The sequence below is a fragment of the Scyliorhinus torazame genome, chromosome 5 (genome assembly GCF_047496885.1).
Source record: "Scyliorhinus torazame isolate Kashiwa2021f chromosome 5, sScyTor2.1, whole genome shotgun sequence".
Taxonomy (NCBI): domain Eukaryota; kingdom Metazoa; phylum Chordata; class Chondrichthyes; order Carcharhiniformes; family Scyliorhinidae; genus Scyliorhinus; species Scyliorhinus torazame.
The window spans coordinates 69,865,762-69,888,607 of NC_092711.1; the positions used below are offsets into that span (position 1 = coordinate 69,865,762).

Below are 22,846 nucleotides of genomic sequence, written 5' to 3' on the forward strand. Positions count from 1 at the left end.
TTTTACAGATGTCCAGTCGGATGTTGTGTTGACTCAGCCGGAGGCAGAGACCGGGCGTCCCGGAGGCTCCCTGAGACTGACCTGTAGAACCAGCGGCTTCGATCTTGGCAGCCACTGGATGGGTTGGATCCGCCAGGTTCCCGGACAGGGGCTGGAGTGGCTCGTTAGCTACTATGATTCATCCAGCAACGGCTACGCCCCAGCCATTAAAGATCGATTCACTGCTTCCAAAGACACTTCAAACAACATCTTCTCTTTGGCCATGACGAACCTGAAGACCGAAGACACCGCCATCTATTACTGTGCAAGAGACCACAGCGAGAGGAACCAGGGCTGGACCCGCACAAGAACAGCTCGAGAGGGAATTCAGCAACTTGCACCTTAACCTGAAGGTCAGTACTTGATCCAAATGTAATTATTTATGGCAGTGATCAGAGTCAAAACACAAGCTGCTTCTTACATAACTGACACAGGGAAAATTAAACAGTAAAACCGAACAAACCAATCGATCTGCAAGTATTAGCTTTTGTCTGTTGATGTTTACTGTTAACAGTTTCAGTAATTACAGGCCTGGATATACTCATCGTTGTATTATTTCTGATACTTGGAGAAAGTCTATGTGCATTGCGTTTTATGAACTGCTGTCTAAATTGTAAATTCGATCAGAAGTAATCGTCTATTTGAAGTGAATATTGAGCGGCAGGGCTGAACAGGGAGTGAGTGCAGTTTTTGTGCGGGTGTCTGTCACTGTGACTACAGGGGGTCACGGTGCTGTGCACAGCGACATCCTCGTACAAAAACCTCAGTGAAAGAGTTTGTCCAAATTGGTGATCAGGGCCACAGCAGGATTGTCAACGTAAATGAGGCTTAAATAAAACACAATATTAGTTTGTGAAAAGGTACAACAATCTTCCACTTTATCTCTGTGGAACGACACGCTAAATGTTTAAAAGTGTTCCGATCCTCTTTATAAATATATTGACCAGGACAAGCTGAAATAACTCAGATTCGCTCTTGGAAGAGACAGAGTTAGTTTTTTGAACGCGCAGTGAAATTAAATCTCTGTATTTTACAGTTAACAGTCTGCCGCAGTATTTGACACGCTGTGTCTCACTGTGATAACTGGATCACAGCAGTTACTGTCAATACAAAAAGCCCCTCAGCACTAATTAACTGAGGCTGGCTCAGTGCTCGCTTTTACAATCCAACTTTATTTACAGTGAAGTATTATTCATATCCAGCATTGACAAAATGACAATAATTAATATGGAAATCTGTGACAATTATTCACTCGTTAGTTGGTGATTTCAAGAACATGATCATGTGTTACTCTGAAATATAAAACATTAGGGTCATTTCTGAACAGCAAGCGATCTCCACAAGTACAATTCTAGTTTAATGAAAATTTACCGTGCCTTTACCTTGTCTCTGGTTTGTGAATATTCAAAATAATGGTGGATTTCTGTCTATTTTGTGCAGGTGCGGTTATTGCACGGAGCTGCCCATGGAATGTGACACTGTGACGCTATGGACTACTGGGGACAAGGCACCATGGTGACGGTGACTGCAGGTAAGAACCATTCAATTATTTATGAACTGTTTTACTTGAGTCTTTGTTTTATTTATTTTTTTCTATTTTAACTACGCATTCGTTCACTGAATTGCGGGTTTGCTGGATTCTGTATTGAGATTTTGTTGGAATGCTTTATGTGATTCAGCTGAAAAAGGAATTATTCTGTCTCTTGACAAAAGGTTCTGCTGAGGGATTCAGACCCTGGTTGTTATGATTTGATGTTTATTTGCTGAGGATACTGTGGCTGGGTTACTTTAAATACCTAACGCCTGTTAAACAGTTTGGTATTTCTGCAATGTTTAATCTCGGTGACATCTGGTGGCTGCAGATTTTACCACCTCCTGCACAAGTGTTAGAAATCTACCCAATATTCACAAAATATGCTGAAGTATCTGTATCAATTTATTGAACACTTCCCGCTTATTGACAATGCTGATGATATTCTTCCATATTTCTGTTTGTTTTAATTGTTCATTCACTTGCTGAAAGGCGAATTTGGTGGGTTCTAGATATAAATTTTCTTGAAATGCTGTTTGATTCTATTGAAAGTGTTTGAAGAATTGAGCTGGTTCTCCATGAGACGAGTTTCAGCCTCTCGGTGATGTAATTTGATGTATTTCTGCTGAGGAGATTGTGTCTGGGTGATTTTGAATTAGTAAAATTTGTGAAACGATTCTGGCGTTTCTATATTCTTTAAACTCGGTGATATTGAGCGTTTCCATGTTTTGTAATTGAATGAAATAAGATACGTATTTGAAACTGTTTGGCACACGATTGTGGGTGGAAAACAGTTAGGATTTTAGAGTGTTTTTTAAAAGTGATGATTGCAGATTAAACTAAGCCACAGTTTAAAATGCTCTTTCCGAACATAATTTGTTACTGAAATCACAGTCTGGCTTTTCTTCAATGTTCCATCTTGGTAGGATTGATGGATGCAGCTTTTATCTCTCCTGTCAACTGTTTAAATGCGTTTGAAATATGGTCCAACATGAATAAAATGTGGTAAAGTTTCAAAAATATTTTGCACATACCCCACATCCTCACAATGATGTTACTGTTGTTCTGTATTTCTATTTAGTTTGATAATTCATACATTTGGTGTCGAACTGGTTTGCTGGATTCGATATTCAGCTGTTTTTGAAATGTTACATTTGATTCTGTTGAATGTAGAATTGAGCTGCTTCTCAATGAAATGGGTTCAGTCCTTACAATGAGTTTTGGTGTTTTGCTGCTGAGGAGATGGTGTGTCTGGGTGACTTTGAATAAGTACAATTTGTGAAGCGGTTTTCTGTTTCTACGTTGTCTCTGCATTGTTCAAACTGGGTGACATTGAGCAGTTACACGTTTTCTGGTTAAATGTAAAAAGGTTTGCGCGTTTGAATCTCCTTGAAACACAATTGTGGGGAGTAAACGCGTCAGGTTTCGAAAATAAAGAAAGGAATTAAAGATTTGATAGACATTTTTAAATTTTACCTACTGATTAAACTAAACCATGGCGTCATTAAGAACGCAATTCGTTACTGCAGTCTGAAACTATTTAATTAAACCGTTTTCAAATTCGTGAGTAAAATTAATATGACAAACAATTATAATGCGGTATTATCACCATATTATCCAAATATACTTTCATATTAATATCATTAATCATCAATCTCCTTTCACAATTCTGCTGTGCTTTGTACACCATTAGCATGACCGGAAAAGTTTCTCGGCTGGGAATATTTTGTGATTATTTCTGAAACTGTTTTAATAATAACATTGATTTTACAGCACTGTTCAGTTACAAAAGATATATTTGAATTATTTTTTATTTCTCTGATTTCGTTTGCAGTTACTTAAATATGAGTTTTATATTGCAGTTTGGCAGTTTATTTACCCGGTTATTGTATTAATTATGTGCAGCAGCAAGAATATTATCTCTTCAATATTTGTCGTTGTCTCTAACCTAATCATAGAGTTTTCTCAGAGGCGGAAGTCGCTGACAGTGCAGGAATTGTTCTTATGATTTTATTTAAATTGTAGGAATGTTCATACTGCACAGTGCTGGAGATTGACAAGTAAAAGCTTGAAATTCAAAGAGATTAATTTAATTACAAAAGGAGAATATTAGCTTTGCAATAATAATAACATCGTGTCTCGCAGAGCTGTGCTGTACACAATATAACATTATAGAAATAAAACAAATTATACAATAGAAGAATAGATTATATCTGAGCCTCAAGCTCGTAGATTGAACAAGAACATTTCTCAATCATTTTCTCACCATGTTTCAGGGCTGTGGAGGATCTGACTGAACTGTTTTCATTAAGTTGTGCACTGATTAATTTGGATCTCCTTTTCTTCAGCAATATTTTCAATAATAAAGTTACTCGAATTGCCTGAATGATTAAATCTCAGAAACACTTTATTGATCACAAACTACCAAGGACTTTATTGTTTTATATATATATATAGTTTCGAGTTACAACAGTTTATCAATTCGGGTATACCACTTTAACAAACAGATGAGATATTACACATGTCTGAATTATTCCATCCGATAATTTGAAGTTTAATATTTAATTAAATCCAAATTATTTATCAAATTTCAGGCAGGAGCAGGTTTTGAATTACAGAGAACCATGTTTTATTATTTATATTATAGAGTACAAATCAGCTGACAGGTCAACTAATTGACAATTGGCAATAACTTGCAATGCGACATTAGTACTAACTAATTCAACATAAATTAACTGCTACAATTGAGTAGCATACTGGTGTGTGATATCAAAGCTATTGGAGAATGGTTAATTGTACTGAAAATAATTTAGAAAACAATACATTTATTTGCTCCGGTTGAATAGGTGGCCCGCCTCCATTGTTTTGTTGATTGTATTTAATTAAGACATTGGATCAAATCAGGTAATCCGTTTCCAATGTGAATGTTTCCTGGTTTGTTTATTTCTTATCAAACACTGGATCTCTGTCACAGACATTAAACTCCCCTCAATCTGTTATATTTAATGGGTTCATTCTCAGTGAAAATATATTTTGCCCAGAAATGTCTGAAAGGCGAAGGGAGTTTGAAATTAATATGAGTTTAATTTCAAAGAGGTTATTAAATTTCTTTTGTCGTAAGTTGACTATTTATCAATTAGAATCAAGCAGTTTGAATGATTCGTTCCCCTGTGTTTCAGAGTGAAATTTGACACACGAGGTACGCTCTCATCCGCACACTCTTTCTCCCTCACACACTCCCTCTCTCCCAGAAACCCGGACTATTCCTCAAACACACAGACACTCTCTCTCACAGAGACTCTCACATACACGATAGCTCTTCAAAAACACACAGTCTCTCACACACACACTCGGTCACACACACGCACTGCCTCACACATTCATTCTCTTACATACTCTCTGTCTCCAACTTTCTCTCTCTCCAACTCTCCCTCACACACCAACAGACTGTCACTCACTCTCTCACATACACAGGCACATTATCCCTCTCTCTCTTCACAGACAATCTCCCTCTCTCACACTCTCTCACAAACACACTCTCTCTTTCACGTTTTACCAATCTCACTCACATACACAATCATTCACAGACACACTCTCACACACATGCACTCTCGCACACATTATCTCTTGCACACACATGCCCTGTCACACACATCTCTCTCACACAAAAACCCTCTCTCACACATACACACTCTCACGCATACGCTCTCTCTCACACACTCTCTCTGATATGCATGGTCTCTCGCACGCACGCTCTCTCACTCACATGCTCTCACACACACGCTCTCACACACACGCTCTCTCACACACACGCTCTCTCACACACACGCTCTCTCACACACACGCTCTCTCGCACACACGGCCTCTCACACACACGGCCTCTCGCACACACGGCCTCTCGCACACACGGCCTCTCGCACACACATGCTCTCTTGTACACCTGCTCTCTCACACATATATCCTCTCTTGCATACATGCTCTCTCATACACATGCGCTCTGATACTCACACTCTCTCGCACACACTCTCTCACTCACTCACACTCGTTCTCTCTTGCAGACACGCTCCCTGACACACAATCCCTCTCACTCACATGCTCTCTCATACACTTGCTCCCTCACATACATGCTCTCTCAAACACTCACTCTCTCACACACACACCCTCTCTCACTCACAAGCTCTCTCACAGACACGCTCTCTCATTCTCTCTTGCACTTACGCTCTCTGACACACATGCTCTCTCACACATGCTCTCTCACACTCATGCACTCACGCACACATGCTCTCTCACACACATGTTCTTTTGCACACATGCTGTCCCATGCACACATTCTCTCACGCACATGCTCTCTCGCACACATACTCTCACACATGTTCTGTTACACCCTCTCTCACACACATTCTCACACACATGCTCTCACACACGTGATCTCTCGCACACATGCTCTCTCACATACATGCTGTCTCACTCACATGCTTTGGTGCATACATGCTCTCTCACACATGCTCTCTTGTGAAAGCACTCTTTCACACACATGCTCTCACACACACAATTTTGCGCATACAGTCTCTCTCCTGTGCACACTATTTTGCTCCTCACACACACACACATCCACTCGCTCGCATAAATACACACAATCGCGCTCTCACACACAGATATTCTCTCACGCAGATATTCCCTCACACACAGATACACTCTCACACCCACACTCACACGTGTACTCTCTCTCTCCCACTCTCTTGATTCATCTCTTGCAGAAACACACACGCATTCACACACATGCATGCAGACACATGCATGGACACACTCACAGGCTCTCAGACACATACCCCCACACTCCCTCACACACACACACACTCAGATACGCACACACTTTCACATACACAGGTGAGAGCAACTGAACTAACATCAATAATAAAAATAATAATCTTTATTACTGTCACAAGTAGGCTTACATTAACACTGTAATGCAGTTACTGTGAAAGGCCCCTAGTCGCCACACTCTGGCGCCTGTTCGGGTACACAGAGGGAGAATTCAGAATGTCCAAACCACTAACAGGTCGTTTTTCAGGACTTGTGGGAGGAAAGCAGAGCCCCCAGAGAAAATCCACCCAGACACGGGGAGAACGTGCAGACTCCACACAGGCAATGACCCAAGTGGGAATCGAACCCGGGTCCCTGGTGCTGTGAAGCAACAGGGTTAACCACTGTGCAGCCGTGCCGCCAAATCAAGGCAGCATTGAAACGTGTGACCTCAAGCAACCCAACCAAAGAATGAATGGATGGGAATCAGGGGAAGAATCTCCGCTGGTTGGAGTCACAACCAGCACCAAGGTGGATGGATTCCATTGCTGGAGGCCAATCAGCTCAGTTCCAGGACATCACTGCGAGACTTCTTCAGGGCAGTGTCCCAGGTCCAGCCATCTTCAGCTTGTTCATCAATTACCTTCTTTCCATCATCAGGTCTGAACAGGGGTTGATGGCAGATGATTGCATCATGCTCAGCACAATTTGCAGCTGTGCAATCACTAAATAAACCTTTAAATAAAGCATCATGGAGGCTCTATCCGGTTCTGGCTGACAAGTGGTAAGTAACAGTCAAGTCACCCAATTGAAGGCAATGCCCACCTCCAGTAAGAACGGATCTAACCACCGCCCCTTGACATTCACTGGCATTACCATCATTGAATCCCCACTAACAACCTCCTGGGGATTAACATGGACCAGAAAGTGATCTGGACGAGTCATAGAAATGTTGAGGCCAGAAGAACAGATCAAAGGTGAGGAATCCTGCGGTGAAAAACTCATCTGCTGACTCCCCAAAGCCTGTCCGCCATTTAAAGATCCGCTGCAGAAGCTCATCATGTCTCCCTAGACAGCACCTTCCAAACCCATGACAGCGGCCACCTGGACAAGGACAGCAGAGACATGGGAACACCACCAACTGGAAGTTCAATCCCAAGCCATTTAGCACCATGACTATAAAATATATCACCGCTCCTGCACTGCCGCTGGTTCAAAATCATGTAACTGACTCGGGGAAACACCACATGGACGGCAATGGTTATAGAAGGAAGCTCGCCACCTTCTCAAAGGCAATGAGGGATGGGAGATAAATGCTGGCCGAGCCAGGGACGCCTACATCACAAGAATGAATAAACACAACACACTCTCTCTGACACAATATGACAAGAATTTTACGGGCAGAAAAATCCCATTTACAAAATGAAAATCCGTTAAGTCGCAGGAATGTTCATTGTCCCAGTTCTAAATTGTTTTGTGGAAAATGAAATTACATCGGCATTAAAGCAGCTGCCCAGTGATCTACACTGCTGTCTGACTGTACACAGCCGGTGTTACTGAAAGTATTGAAGCAGCTGCCCAGTGATCTACACTGCTGTCTGACTGTACACAACCGGTGTAACTGAAAGTATTAAAGCAGCTGTCCAGTGATCTACACTGCTGTCTGACTGTACACAGCCGGTGTTACTGAAAGTATTGAAGCAGCTGCCCAGTGATCTACACTGCTGTCTGACTGTACATAGCCGGTGTAACTGAAAGTATTAAAGCAGCTGCCCAGTGATCTACACTGCTGTCTGACTGTACACAGCCGGTGTTACTGAAAGTATTAAAGCAGCTGCCCAGTGATCTACACTGCTGTCTGACTGTACACATCCGGTGTTACTGAAAGTATTAAAGCAGCTGCCCAGTGATCTACACTGCTGTCTGACTGTACACAGCCGGTGTTACTGAAAGTATTAAAGCAGCTGCCCAGTGATCTACACTGCTGTCTGAATTTACACAGCCGGTGTTACTGAAAGTATTAAAGCAGCTGCCCAGTGATCCACACTGCTGTCTGACTGTACACAGCCAGTGTTACTGAAAGTATTAAAGCAGCTGTCCAGTGATCTACACTGCTGTCTGACTGTACACAGCCGGTGTTACTGAAAGTATTAAAGCAGCTGTCCAGGGATCTACACTGCTATCTGACTGTACACAGCCGGTGTTACTGAAAGTATTAAAGCAGCTGTCCAGTGATCTACACTGCTGTCTGACTTTACACAGCCGGTGTTACTGAAAGTATTAAAGCAGCTGCCCAGGGATCTACACTGCTATCTGACTGTACACAGCCGGTGTTACTGAAAGTTTTAAAGCAGCTGTCCAGTGATCTACACTGCTGTCTGACTGTACACAGCCGGTGTTACTGAATGTATTAAAGCAGCTGTCCAGTGATCTACACTGCTGTCTGACTGTACACAGCCGGTGTTACTGAAAGTATTAAAGCAGCTGCCCAGTGATCTACACTGCTGTCTGACTGTACACAGCCGGTGTTACTGAAAGTATTAACGCAGCTGCCCAGTGATCTACACTGCTGTCTGACTGTACACAGCCGGTGTTACTGAAAGTATTAAAGCAGCTGCCCAGTGATCTACACTGCTGTCTGACTGTACACAGCCGGTGTTACTGAAAGTATTAACGCAGCTGCCCAGTGATCTACACTGCTGTCTGACTGTACACAGCCGGTGTTACTGAAAGTATTGAAGCAGCTGCACAGTGATCTGCACTGCTGTCTGACTGTACACAGCCGATGTTACTGAAAGTATTAAAGCAGCTGCCCAGTGATGTACACTGCTGTCTGATTGTACACAGCCCATGTTACTGTAAGTATTAAAGCAGCTGCCCAGTGATCTACACTGCTGTCTGATTGTACACAGCCCGTGTTACTGAAAGTATTAAAGCAGCTGTCCAGTGATCTACACTGCTGTCTGACTTTACACAGCCGGTGTTACTGAAAGTATTAAAGCAGCTGTCCAGTGATCTACACTGCTGTCTGACTGTACACAGCCGGTGTTACTGAAAGTATTAAAGCAGCTGCTCAGTGATCTACACTGCTGTCTGACTGTACACAGCCGGTGTTACTGAAAGTATTAAAGCAGCTGTCCAGTGATCTACAGTGCTGTCTGACTGTACACAGCTGGTGTAACTGAAAGTATTAAAGCAGCTGCTCAGTGATCTACACTGCTGTCTGACTTTACACAGCCGGTGTTACTGAAAGTATTAAAGCAGCTGTCCAGTGATCTACACTGCTGTCTGACTGTACACAGCCGGTGTTACTGAAAGTATTAAAGCAGCTGTCCAGTGATCTACACTGCTGTCTGACTGTACACAGCTGGTGTAACTGAAAGTATTAAAGCAGCTGCCCAGTGATGAACACTGCTGTCTGACTTTACACAGCCGGTGTTACTGAAAGTATTAAAGCAGCTGCCCAGTGATCTACACTGCTGTCTGACTGTACACAGCCGGTGTTACTGAAAGCTGATCAATGTGGAGAATCAGGACAGGATCGATGGAGAGGAAGAGGAGGAGGTGGGGGTGGTGGACCCGAATGGAGGAGCCCCAAGCTCGGCTGTGGACAACAGGCAACAGAAAGCTGAGCCTGAGCGGAAAATCGTCCCAAGAAACATCGTCCCAATGGGCTGGGAGCACCTGGGAATGATCACTCACCCACACTCACTCACGTACCCTCACTCACCATTCTCACCGTCACTCATTGACCCTCACTCAACCATCCTCAATGATACACCTTTCCTTAACCACCCTCACACGCAGACTCACACTCCCACCCTCATTCACCTACCGTCATTCACCCCCCTGACACACTCTCACTCACCCACCCTCACTCTCACACCCTCACACACACACTCACACATCCTCATTCAGCAACACTCACTGTCATTGACTCACCCATAGACGCCCAACCTAACTCTCACCCTCACTCACACACTCTCACACACTCATCCTCAAACACCCACCCATCCTTCCCCCCCCCCCTCATTCAGGCTCTCACCCTCACTCAGCCACCCACCCATACTCACTCCCCCACCTCACACACTCTCACTCACCCACCCTCACTCTCACACCCTCACACACACACTCACACATCCTCATTCAGCAACACTCACTGTCATTGACTCACCCTTAGACGCCCAAACTAACTCTCACCCTCACTCAGCCACCCACCCACACTCATTCGCCCACCCTCACTACCCTCACCCACCCATCCACACCCACCCTCACTCCCCCTCATTCAGGCTCTCACCCTCACTCAGTCATTCACACACCCCCACTCACCCGCCCTCACAAGCCCTCATTCTGTAAACCACCCTCACTCCCCCACCCTCACTCACCCACCCTCCCTGACACACTCTCATTCACACACCCTCACACACCCTCCCCACCCTCACTCACCCACCCTCCCTGACACACTCTCACTCACCCACCCTCACACACCTCACTCCCCCACCCTCATTCTGTAAACCACCCTCACACACCCTCACTCCCACCCTTACTCACCTTCACTCACTCACCCACCACCACTCACCCACCCACCCTCACTCACCCACCCTCACTCACACGCCTCACACACTCTCACTCACACGCCTCGCACACTCTCACTCACCCACCTCAGCTCACCAACCCTCCCTGACACATTCTCACTCACCCACCCTCACTCTCACCCTCACACACACTCACTCACCCACCCTCACACACTCTCATTCAGTAAACTACCGTCACTCACTCATCCTCAAACACCTACGTATCCTCACTCACCCTCATTCAGGCGCTCACACTCGCTCACTCTCCCACCCACACTCACGTTCACTCACTCACCTACCCTCACTCAGCCACCCTCCCTGACACACCCTCACTCACCCACCCTCACTTACCCACCCTCCCTGACACACTCTCACTCACCCACCCTCCCTGACACACTCTCAGTCACCCACCCTCACTCAATCGTCCCTCAACCATCCTCACTCATTCACCCTCACTCACCCACGCTCACTGACTCCCCCCTCATTCATTCACCCACTCCATTCACTCACCAGCAGTCGACCCCCTGACTCACTCACCCTCATTCACTCACCCTCACTCACCCACCCTCACTCACTCACCCTCACTCACTGACCCTCACTCACTCACCGACCCTCGCTCACTCACCTTCACTGACTCTCACTACACAACCTCACTCACCCAGCGTCACTCATTCTCTGCGTCTCACTCACTCTCCCTCACACACCCTTTATTCGTCCTCGGTGACATACCTACCCTCAGTCAGTCACCCCTGATCCGCCACTTATCAACATTCATACATCCTCAATCGCCCAACTCACTCACCCTCACTCAGTTACTCACTAACCCACACTCACTCTCCTACCCTCACTCAGTTACTCACTCACCCACACTCACTCTCCTACCCTCACTCAGTTACTCACCCACACTCGCTCTCCTACTCTCACTCAGTTACTCACTCACCCACACTCGCTCTCCTACCCTCACTCAGTTACTCACTCATCCACACTCACTCTCCTACCCTCACTCGGTTACTCACTCACCCACACTCACTCTCCTACCCTCACTCAGTTACTCACTCACCCGCAATCGCTCTCCTACCCTCACTCAGTTACTCACTCACCCACACTCGCTCTCCTACCCTCACTCAGTTACTCACTCGCCCACACTCACTCTCCTACCCTCACTCAGTTACTCACCCACACTCACTCTCCTACCCTCACTCAGTTACTCACTCACCCACACTCGCTCTCCTACCCTCACTCAGTTACTCACTCACCCGCAATCGCTCTCCTACCCTCACTCAGTTACTCACCCACACTCACTCTCCTACCCTCACTCAGTTACTCACTCACCCACACTCACTCTCCTACCCTCACTCGGTTACTCACTCACCCACACTCACTCTCCTACCCTCACTCAGTTACTCACTCACCCGCAATCGCTCTCCTACCCTCACTCAGTTACTCACTCACCCACACTCGCTCTCCTACCCTCACTCAGTTACTCACTCGCCCACACTCACTCTCCTACCCTCACTCAGTTACTCACCCACACTCACTCTCCTACCCTCACTCAGTTACTCACTCATCCACACTCGCTCTCCTACTCTCACTCAGTTACTCACTCACCCACACTCGCTCTCCTACCCTCACTCAGTTACTCACTCACCCACACTCGCTCTCCTACCCTCACTCAGTTACTCACTCACCCACACTCACTCTCCTACCCTCACTCAGTTACTCACTCATCCACACTCACTCTCCTACCCTCACTCGGTTACTCACTCACCCACACTCACTCTCCTCCCCTCACTCAGTTACTCACTCACCCACACTCACTCTCCTACCCTCACTCAGTTACTCACACCCGCACTCACTCCCCTGCCCTCACTCAGTTACTCACTCACCCGCACACACTCTCCTACCCTCACTCAGTTACTCACTCACCCACACTCACTCTCCTACCCTCACTCAGTTACTCACTCACCCACACTCACTCTCCTACCCTCACTCAGTTACTCACTCACCCGCACTCACTCTCCTACCCTCACTCAGTTACTCACTAACCCACACTCACTCTCCTACCCTCACTCAGTTACTCACACCCGCACTCACTCCCCTGCCCTCACTCAGTTACTCACTCACCCGCACACACTCTCCTACCCTCACTCAGTTACTCACTCACCCACACTCGCTCTCCTACCCTCACTCAGTTACTCACTCACCCGCACTCACTCTCCTACCCTCACTCAGTTACTCACTCACCCGCACTCATTCTCCTACCCGCACTCAGTTACTCACTCACCCGCACTCACTCTCCTACCCTCACTCAGTTACTCACTAACCCACACTCACTCTCCTACCCTCACTCAGTTACTCACTCACCCACACTCACTCTCCTACCCTCACTCAGTTACTCACTCACCCACACTCACTCTCCTACCCTCACTCAGTTACTCACTCACCCGCACTCACTCTCCTACCCTCACTCAGTTACTCACTCATCCTCTCTCACTCATGCTCAGGAAATGGGCAAGGGAGCGGCTGCAACGAGAGAGGAATGGAGAACTGGAGCGAAACTGATGACGAGTGGCGCCCGAATGTGGCTGCATGACACGGGACTGCCGGGAGCCGGGGAAAGTGCAGAGAGCCGGGGAAAGACCCCGGAGCCGGGAGAAAGCGCCGAGGCGGTGGAAAAGAGCAAAGAGGCGGCGAAAAGGCAGAGTTGGGAGGAAAGCATCGAGATGCAGGGGAAAGGACAGAAATGCAGGGGAATAGACCGAGATGCAGCGGAACACACAGAGAGTGGTAGAAAAGGACAAAGAGTTGGAAAGAAGTGGAGAGAGCAAGGGAAAGGTGCAGAGAGCAGGGTGGGGGTGGGGGTGGGGGTGCGAGGGGCGGGGGGGGGTGGCGAGTGCGGGGAGCCGGGGGAACTGCAGAGAGTCAAGGGGGGAGGGGGTGCAGGGTACCGGGGGAAGTGCAGAGAGCCGGAGGCGGGGGATGAGGGGGGGGGGGGGGAGTAGTGCAGGGAGCCGCGGGGGGGGGGGGGGGGGGGGAGGTGCAGGGAGCCGGGGGAAGGTGCAGGGAGCCGGGGAAAGAGGCAGGGAGCCGGGGAAAGAGGCAGGGAGCCGGGGAAAGACGCAAAGAGCCGGGGAAAGATGCAGGGAGTAGGGTGAAGGAGCACAGAGCCGGGGGAAGTGCAGAGAGCCGGAAGAAAGTCCATGGAGTGGGCGATAAGCGATAAGAATCGGGGTAAAGCGCACAGTGCTGGCTAAAACCTCAAAAAGCCCGAACAAAGTGCCAGGAACCGGGAAAAGCACAAAGAACTGGGAAAAGTGCAGCACACCTGGGCAAAGCACAAAGAGCAGGAAGAAAATGCAGAGTCGAGAGAAAGTGCAGAGATGCGGAGGAAAGCGCAGAGAGCCGTGGAAAAGAGCAGAGAGCTAAACGAAAGTGAAGGGACCAGGAGAAAGGTACAGAAATCCAGCGGGAACCGCAGAGAGATGGGGGACGCACAGGGAGCGCGGGGCGGGGTGCGGAGGGATTGCAGACAGCCCGGTCTCAGTGGCAGGCGGAATGTGGAGTTAACACCACAATCAGCACAGCCAGGATCTTATTGAATGGGGGAGGAGGCTCGACCGACTGAATGGCCGACTCCCGCATGGTCCTAAAATTAGAGAATGTTGCAATTACTCAAATGTAGAACCTTATTGTAATTATATAAATGTGCATTCCGAAGATATTTTTGAAGCAAAGCCACTATGCTCTGGTTTGGGGAATGGGGGTCGTGAAATGGAGAGAGGAGGGGGCATCAGTCAGTTTGAACAAAGGGAAGTTCCCAAATCTGCAAAGATACAAATGAAGAGACAACATTTTTAACACAAATTGATTTTGACGTACACAGCTCAGTGAGCTGGATTGTGACATCGACAGCTCAGATAGCTGGATTGTGACGTACACAGCTCAGTTAGCTGGATTGTGACATCGACAGCTCAGATAGCTGGATTGTGACGTACACAGCTCAGTTAGCTGGATTGTGACGTACACAGCTCAGTTCGCTGGATTGTGACGTCCACAGCTCAGTTAGCTGGATTGTGTCGTACACAGCTCAGTTCGCTGGATTGTGACGTACACAGCTCAGTTAGCTGGATTGTGACGCACACAGCTCAGTTAGCTGGATTGTGACGTACACAGCTCAGTTAGCTGGATTGTGACGTACACAGCTCAGTTAGCTGGATTGTGACGTACCCAGCTCAGTTAGCTGGATTGTGACGTACACAGCTCAGTGAGCTGGATTGTCACGTACACAGCTCAGTTAGCTGGATTGTGACGTACGCAGCTCAGTTACCTGGATTGTGACGTACGCAGCTCAGTGAGCTGGATTGTCCGTACGCAGCTCAGTGAGCTGGATTGTCACGTACACTGCTCAGTGAGCTGGATTGTGACGTACACAGCATTGTCTGCTGGACTGTGACCTATGCAGCTCAGTTAGCTGGATTGTGACGTACACACCTCAGTTAGCTGGATTGTGACGTACACAGCTCAGTTCGCTGGATTGTGACGTACACAGCTCAGTTAGCTGGATTGTGACATACACAGCTCAGTTAGCTCATTGTGACGTACACAGCTCAGTTAGCTCATTGTGACGTACACAGCTCCGATAGCTGGATTGTGACATACACAGCTCAGTTAGCTGCATTGTGACGTACACAGCTCAGTTAGCTGGATTCTGACCTACGCAGCTCAGTTAGCTGGATTGTGACGTACAAAGCTCAGTTAGCTGGATTGTGACGTACACAGCTCAGTTAGCTGGATTGTGACGTACACAGCTCAGTTAGCTGGATTGTGACGTACACAGCTCAGTTAGCTGGATTGTGACGTCCACAGCTCAGTGAGCTGGATTGTGACGTACACAGTTCAGTTAGCTGGATTGTGACATACACAGCTCAGTTAGCTGGATTGTGACATACACAGCTCAGTTAGCTGGATTGTGACGTACACAGCTCAGTTAGCTGGATTGTGACGTCCACAGCTCAGTGAGCTGGATTGTGACGTACACAGTTCAGTTAGCTGGATTGTGACGTACACAGCTCAGTTAGCTGGATTGTGACGTACACAGCTCAGTTAGCTGGATTGTGACGTACACAGCTCAGCTAGCTGGATTGTGACGTACACAGCTCAGTTAGCTGGACGGCTGGTTTGTGATGAAGAGCGATCCCAACAGCGTGGGTTCAATTGCTGCACCGGCTGAGGTTATTCATAAAGACCCACATTCTCAACCTTGCCCCTCGCCTGATGTGTGGTGACCCTCAGGTTAAATCACCACCAGTCAACTCTCAGAAGGAGAGAGCAATCTCCGGGACTATGGCCTCATTTACATTTTATATCACATGGTGGCTGAAATAATGGGGGAAACCCTCTGCTCCCCTCGTTCAATCCAATCAAAGTTACACCATTCAGATTACATCAAAATGTGTGTTTTTTTCGATAGAGACGGAGAAAGAGATGTGAGTTTCTAAAGACGGGACAAAACGTAGGTGATTCTCAATGATATAACTGATAGAATATTCAATGTGGATGTAGGGTTTAATCGGTAAATGTTAGGATAAACTCATAGTTCTTGTCAAATTATGAAATGCTTGGTTACTTATAAATCACAAATACCAGTGTCTAACTTGTTGGATTGGCCATTCTCTCCCAGCAACACCGTCTCCGCCCACTCTCTACAGCCTGGTCTCCTCCTGTCAGCAACACAACGCCGATAGTTCCATGACCTTCGGCTGTTTGGCGATGGACTACTCCCCAGAAATCTCCAGCCTTACCTGGAAGAAAGATGGGCAGCTGATCACCATTGGAGTTAAGAAATACCCGTCAGTGAGAAACAAGAAGGGAACCTACACCCTGAGCAGCCAGTTAACCATCACCGAGCCAGGATGCAGCAAAATCAGCTGTGAGGTTCGACACAGCGGCTCAGATACGAGCATTGGAATGGAATGTAAGTGTTGTGGAATCTGTGAGAAATAGAAAACCTATGATTATCTTGTATAGGGTCTTGGAGTTAACTCATTTGTAATACTCTGCATATTCCTGATCCCTGGGAAATCCAGCTTAGTGTCTATTGACCACAAACATTTTTTAAAGCATATGAACTCATTTTGTTTATCAATTTCTTCTGCAAGAAATAGCTAATTGTGTTTCTTGAAGGTCCCAGAATTTATGCTCCAAATGTTCTCCTCACCGTGAGTTCCAGTGAAGAAATCACAAGACAAAAATTTGCAACCATTGTCTGTTCAATCAACGATTTCCAGCCAAAGTCAATGACGGTGAAGTGGCTGAAGAATGGACAACCCATGGGTTCAGGATTTGTCACCTCTCCCGCCTGTGAAGTGAACGGGAACTTCTCAGCGAGCAGTCGGCTGACAGTCTCCGCTGGGGAATGGTTCAGCAAAGCGGTCTATACCTGCCAGGTCACTCATCAAGAGGTCACCCAAAGTCGCAACATCACCGTGTCTGGTAAGAGACACAAACAGAGGAAACAATAAATCATCCTGCACTCTGATGTTAATCAAAATCAGGAATTTACTGAAGTTAGTACAAAGCACAGAATAACTTCTAATTTACTGCCATGTAGTTTGTGTTCCATTCTGATGTAAGAGCTGCATTTGGATTGCTCACCATTCAGGACTTGATCAGGATAGAAATACATGTTTCCCTCAAATTTGAAGTAATTTAGTGAGTGAGGTGGACTCGATGTCAGCTTTATCCTGAGACAGCTGATTATATTTGAGCGGCAGTGGGTGTCTGAAACACTTAACTGATAACAGCTCCGGGGGAAAGTGTTGGAAAGTTCATCCAACCTATTTATGGATCAGCCGCCAGTACTTCGTTCCTGAGATCAGGAATGGAATATTTGCATTGGGAATGCTGCAACACTGGTTCGTTAGCATGGTATCGGGACTGACCATATTTCATATGGTTTTCCATTGTGTATAGAAGATTGAAGGCGATCATTAGAAGTTGTTATTTCGAATTGATTTAGTCCCATGTAGAGTTCAGGCTGAATCCTGCTGTCCTGATTCTGAAGATCAAACTTGGGTTGATTTCCACTTTTTTCATTCGCAGATCCTTCCGGTTGCACTGATGCCTCAGTAACAATACTGCCACCACCAATAGAACAGGTCTTACTGGAGGCGACAGTAACCTTAACCTGCGTCATTTCGAATGCTCCTTATGGAGTCAACGTGTCCTGGAGTGAAGCGAAGAAGCCGCTGAAATCAGAGATTGCCGACCAGCCTGGGGCAGATACTGAGAGTGTGGTCAGCAAATTAAACATCTCGACACAAGCCTGGCTGAGTGGGGCTGTGTTTGACTGTGTGGCGAGCCACCAGGACCTGCCAACTCCTTTAAGAATTTCAATCCACAAAAAAATAGGTGAGCGGTGAGACTGAAGCAATAAGTGAGCCATTGTGTCTATTTCTAGTGTCAGTGCAGCGGTCAGTATTTAGCATTCAGTGTATTTATGGTCCATTCTGATTGGTAATTCCACTAACTAAATACTCTGGGCATTTAGAGTTTAAGGGGGAAATTGATATGCAGATGAATGAACAATTAATTAAAAACAGTGATATTGGGTTTAGATGGAGCGAGACCATAGACCACAAGACTTAGGAGCAGACGTTGGCCATTGGGCCCATCAACACCGGTCCAGCCGGCAGTGAGGTCATGACTGATCTGATGTGATAACCTTCAATTACTCTTTCCCGACTTATCCCCATATCTCTTGACGCCTTTACTGATTTAAAATCTGTCTCTCTCAACCTTGAACATACTGAGCAACCCAGAATCTACAGCCCCCGGGTTAAATAATTCCACAGCTTCACTACTCTCTGAGGAAATTCCTTCTCATCTCTATTAAATAGGCGAACCCTTACATTATGATCCTGCTCGCTGCTCCTAGACGCTCTCACAAGGGAGAAGAACCCCTCAGCGTCTATCCTATGAAGGTCCCTGAGAATCATTCATGTCTCGATTAGGTCGCCTTCATTCCTCTAAACTCCAATAAGTAAAACCCAGCCTACATAACCTCAGCTCATAAGAAAATCCCTCCATACTCGGGATCAACTTCGTCATCCTTCTCTGGACTGCCTTCAAAACCAATCTGTCTTCCTGAGATAAGGGTGCCAAAACTATTCAAAGCATATCAGGTATAGTCTCACTAAATAATAATAATCGCTTATTGTCACAATCAGGTTTGAATGAAGTTACTGTGAATTTCCCGTAGTCGCCACATTCCGGCGCCTGTTTGCGGAGGCCGCTCCGGGAATGCCTTGTATAGTTTTAGCCAGACTTCCCCATGTTTATATTCGATTCCCATTGAAATAAATGTCAACATTCAATTTGTCTCCATGTTACCTGCAGAACTTGCTTTTTGTGGTTACTGCACGAGGACCCCCAATTCCCCCGTTACTTCAGCTTTCTCCATCTAAATAATATTCCGTTTTGTTCCTCCTCCTACCAAAGTGTCTAACCTCACATTTTCCAACATTCTGTTCCATCTGCCAAGTTTTTACTCCAGATTAAAGTCCAACAGGTTTGTTCTGAATCACTAGCTTTCGGAGCGCTGCTCCTTCCTCAGGTGAGGAAGGAGCAGCGCTCCGAAAGCTAGTGATTCGAAACAAACCTGTTGGACTTTAACCTGGTGTTGTAAGACTTCTTACTGTGCTCACCCCAGTCCAACGCCGGCATCTCCACATCAAGTTTTTACTCAGTAACTAAAGCTGTCTCTGTCCCTCTGTGGATTTTCTGTAATCCTCACCAATTGCCTTTCTACCTATTTTTTGTCAGCTGCAAACGTGGGTATAGGACATTGATTTATTAAACACAGTTTTGAAATTCATGTAAATTACATCTACTGGCCCCCCTCTCTCTCGCCTTCTCGTTATCACCTCAAATAAGGGCAATGCATTTGTCAGGCAATGATTTCCCCTTCACGAAGCCGTGCTGACTCTGTTTGATTATATTGTGTATGTTTAAATGCTCAGCGATTGGATCCGTTATAATGGACTCTAACCGTCTCCCACTGACAGATGTTAAGGTCACTGGCCTATAGTTACCTGTTTTTGTCTCCCTCCCCTTTTGAATAAGGGTGTTACATTGGCAGTTTTCCAATCCTCTTGGGGTAAGGTGGGGGGAGTCTGGAGTGGAGTTTATACACCAGCACAGAACAGTTGGGCCGAATGGCCTGTTTCCCTGCTGTAGACTTTCTGAAACCATCATATCCAACATCCATAAATTCTCAGGGAAAAGGCTTGTGTCCACCGCTGCTCCGAGCTGGGAAACAGGACAGATCCCAAAGTGGGAAATGGAAACCTTTAAAATCCAACACAAAACACATTTCTCTCACATCTAAACCGCGGTTCCATTGTCTCCGGAATTCCCCATTTTATTGACATTTATTGTACATTTTCTGCAGATCCCAATCCGCGGGAACCGTCCGTCTCTGTCCTTCTGCCCTCGGCTGAAGACGTCTCCGCTCAGAGATTCGTCTCCCTCAGCTGCTTAGTGAGAGGTTTCTCCCCCCGAGAGATCTTCGTGAAGTGGACCGTCAATGACAAGCAGGTGAATCCCGGGAACTACAAGAACACCGAGGTGATGGCGGAGAACGGCAATAGCTCCTTCTTCATGTACAGCCTGTTATCCATTGCAGCGGAGGAGTGGGCCAGCGGCGCTTCTTACTCCTGTGTGGTGGGACATGAAGCCATCCCCTTGAAGATCATCAACAGAACGGTTGATAAATCCAGCGGTAAACCCAGTTTTGTGAACATTTCCCTCGCTCTGATGGACACCGTTAATTCATGTCAATGAGAATCTATGGGTTACATGTCTAACTGAAATAAAAATAATAAAGTATTTTTCCTCCAATTATGATTTAAATGCACAGCCGCTTAATTAATGGAGCTTCCACTTTGCTGATATCAAATTGGTTTAATGAGACCCGGATTTCTACAGGTCTCGGCCCCAAGTCTGATACAACCAGTGCTCCCAGCTCAGAAACACCCTGGGTTAGAGACAGAGCACAACTCATTCATAACAGAAGTCAGCAAAATATCTTCACTGACTTTCCCCCCTCTGAGAAGAAATCGGACAATTTCCCATTTCAGACAAACAAACACATCATATTTAGTCCTCAGTGTTCCTGCTTCTCCCATTGTCCGTTCCTTTAAAATTGATGTCAGATTTCATTATCATAGAATTTACAGTGCAGAAGGAGGCCATTCAGCCCATCGAGTCTGCACCGGCTCTTGGAAAGAGCACCCCGCCCAAGGTCAACACCGCCACCCTATCCCCATAACCCAGTAACCCCACCCAACACTAAGGGCAATTTTGGACACTAAGGGCAATTTATCCTGGCCAATCCACCTAACCTGCACATCTTTGGACTGTGGGAGGAAACCGGAGCACCCGGAGGAAACCCACGCACACATGGGGAGGATGTGCAGACTCCGCACAGACAGTGACCCAAGCCAGAATCGAACCTGGGACCCTGGAACTGTGAAGCAATTGTGCTATCCACAAGGCTACCGTGCTGCCCCTAATTAATTTAAGATTTAAGTTGCTGTATCATACCCACTGGGAACTGAATTGAGGGTCACACAGAAACATGGACCAACAATCCTCAGCGAAAGAGAGGGGAAAGTGAAATTGTTAATCCACTATACCTCCACTTCACCAGCAGAGAGAGGGGGAGGGGAATTAGTTAATCCACTATACCCCCACTTCACCAGCAGAGAGAGGGGGAGGAGCTTTAGTTATTCCTCTGTACCCCCACCTCCCCAATAGAGGGAGGGGGAGGGGCTTTACTTAATACACTGTCTCCCCACTTCCCCAACAAAGAGAGGGGGAGAGGCATTAGTCTCCCCACTTCCCCAGACAAAGAGAGGGGGAGGGGCATTAGTCAATCCACTGTCTCCCCACTTCCCCAACAGAGAGAGAGGGGGCCATTAGTTAACCCACTGTCTCCCCACTTCCCCAACAAAGAGAGGGGGAGGGGCATTAGTCAATCCACTGTCTCCCCACTTCCCCAGACAAAGAGAGGGGGAGGGGCATTAGTTAACCCACTGTCTCCCTACTTCCCCAACAGAGAGAGGGGAAGGGGCATTAGTCAATCCACTGTCTCCCCACTACCCCAAACAAAGATAGGGGGAGGGGCATTAGTTAACCCACTGTCTCCCCACTTCCCCAACAGAGAGAGGGGAAGGGGCATTAGTCAATCCACTGTCTCCCCACTTCCCCAACAGAGAGAGGGGGAGGGGCATTGGTTAACCCACTGCCCCCCCCACTTCCCCAACAGAGAGAGGGGGAGAGGCATTAGTCAATCCACTGTCTCCCCACTTCCCCAAACAAAGAGAGGGAGAGGTGCATTAGTTAACCCACTGTACCCCCCACTTCCCCAGCAGAGAGAGGGGGGCATTAGTTAATCCACTGTCTCCCCACTTCCCCAACAAAGTGAGGGGGAGGGGCATTAGTTAATCCACTGTCTCCCCACTTCCCCAACAAAGAGAGGGGGAGGGGCATTAGTTAATCCACCGTAACCCAATTCCACGACAAAGAGAGGAAGAGGGGCATTACGTAATGCACCGTACCCCCACTTCCCCAGCAAAGAGAGGCGGAGGGGTATTAGTTAACACACTGTGCGCCCACTTCCCCAACAAAGAGACGGTGGGGGCTGAGTTAACCCACTGTACACATGCTTCCAACAATGAGTGGAGCGGCATTATTTAATCCACTGCACCCATACTTCCCCAACAAAGAGAGCAAAGGGGCAATACTGACCCATTTTACCTCCACATTCCCGACCAAAAGAGGAGGAAGGTGATGAGTGAACTCTCTGTATCTCCACCTCCAGCAGGGAGATCCCAAA

The 22,846-nt window shown here is 46.9% G+C and overlaps 1 gene segment (V, D, J or C); it reads left to right on the forward strand.

Moving 5' to 3' along the window:
- The first annotated feature begins 1,496 nt into the window (after positions 1–1,496).
- Positions 1,497–20,847, forward strand: LOC140418318 (Ig heavy chain C region-like). The segment is given in 5 exon segments: positions 1,497–1,570; positions 16,628–16,921; positions 17,131–17,439; positions 18,049–18,357; positions 20,399–20,847. Coding segments are annotated over 5 exon segments (1,347 nt in total).
- The last annotated feature ends 1,999 nt before the right edge of the window (positions 20,848–22,846 follow it).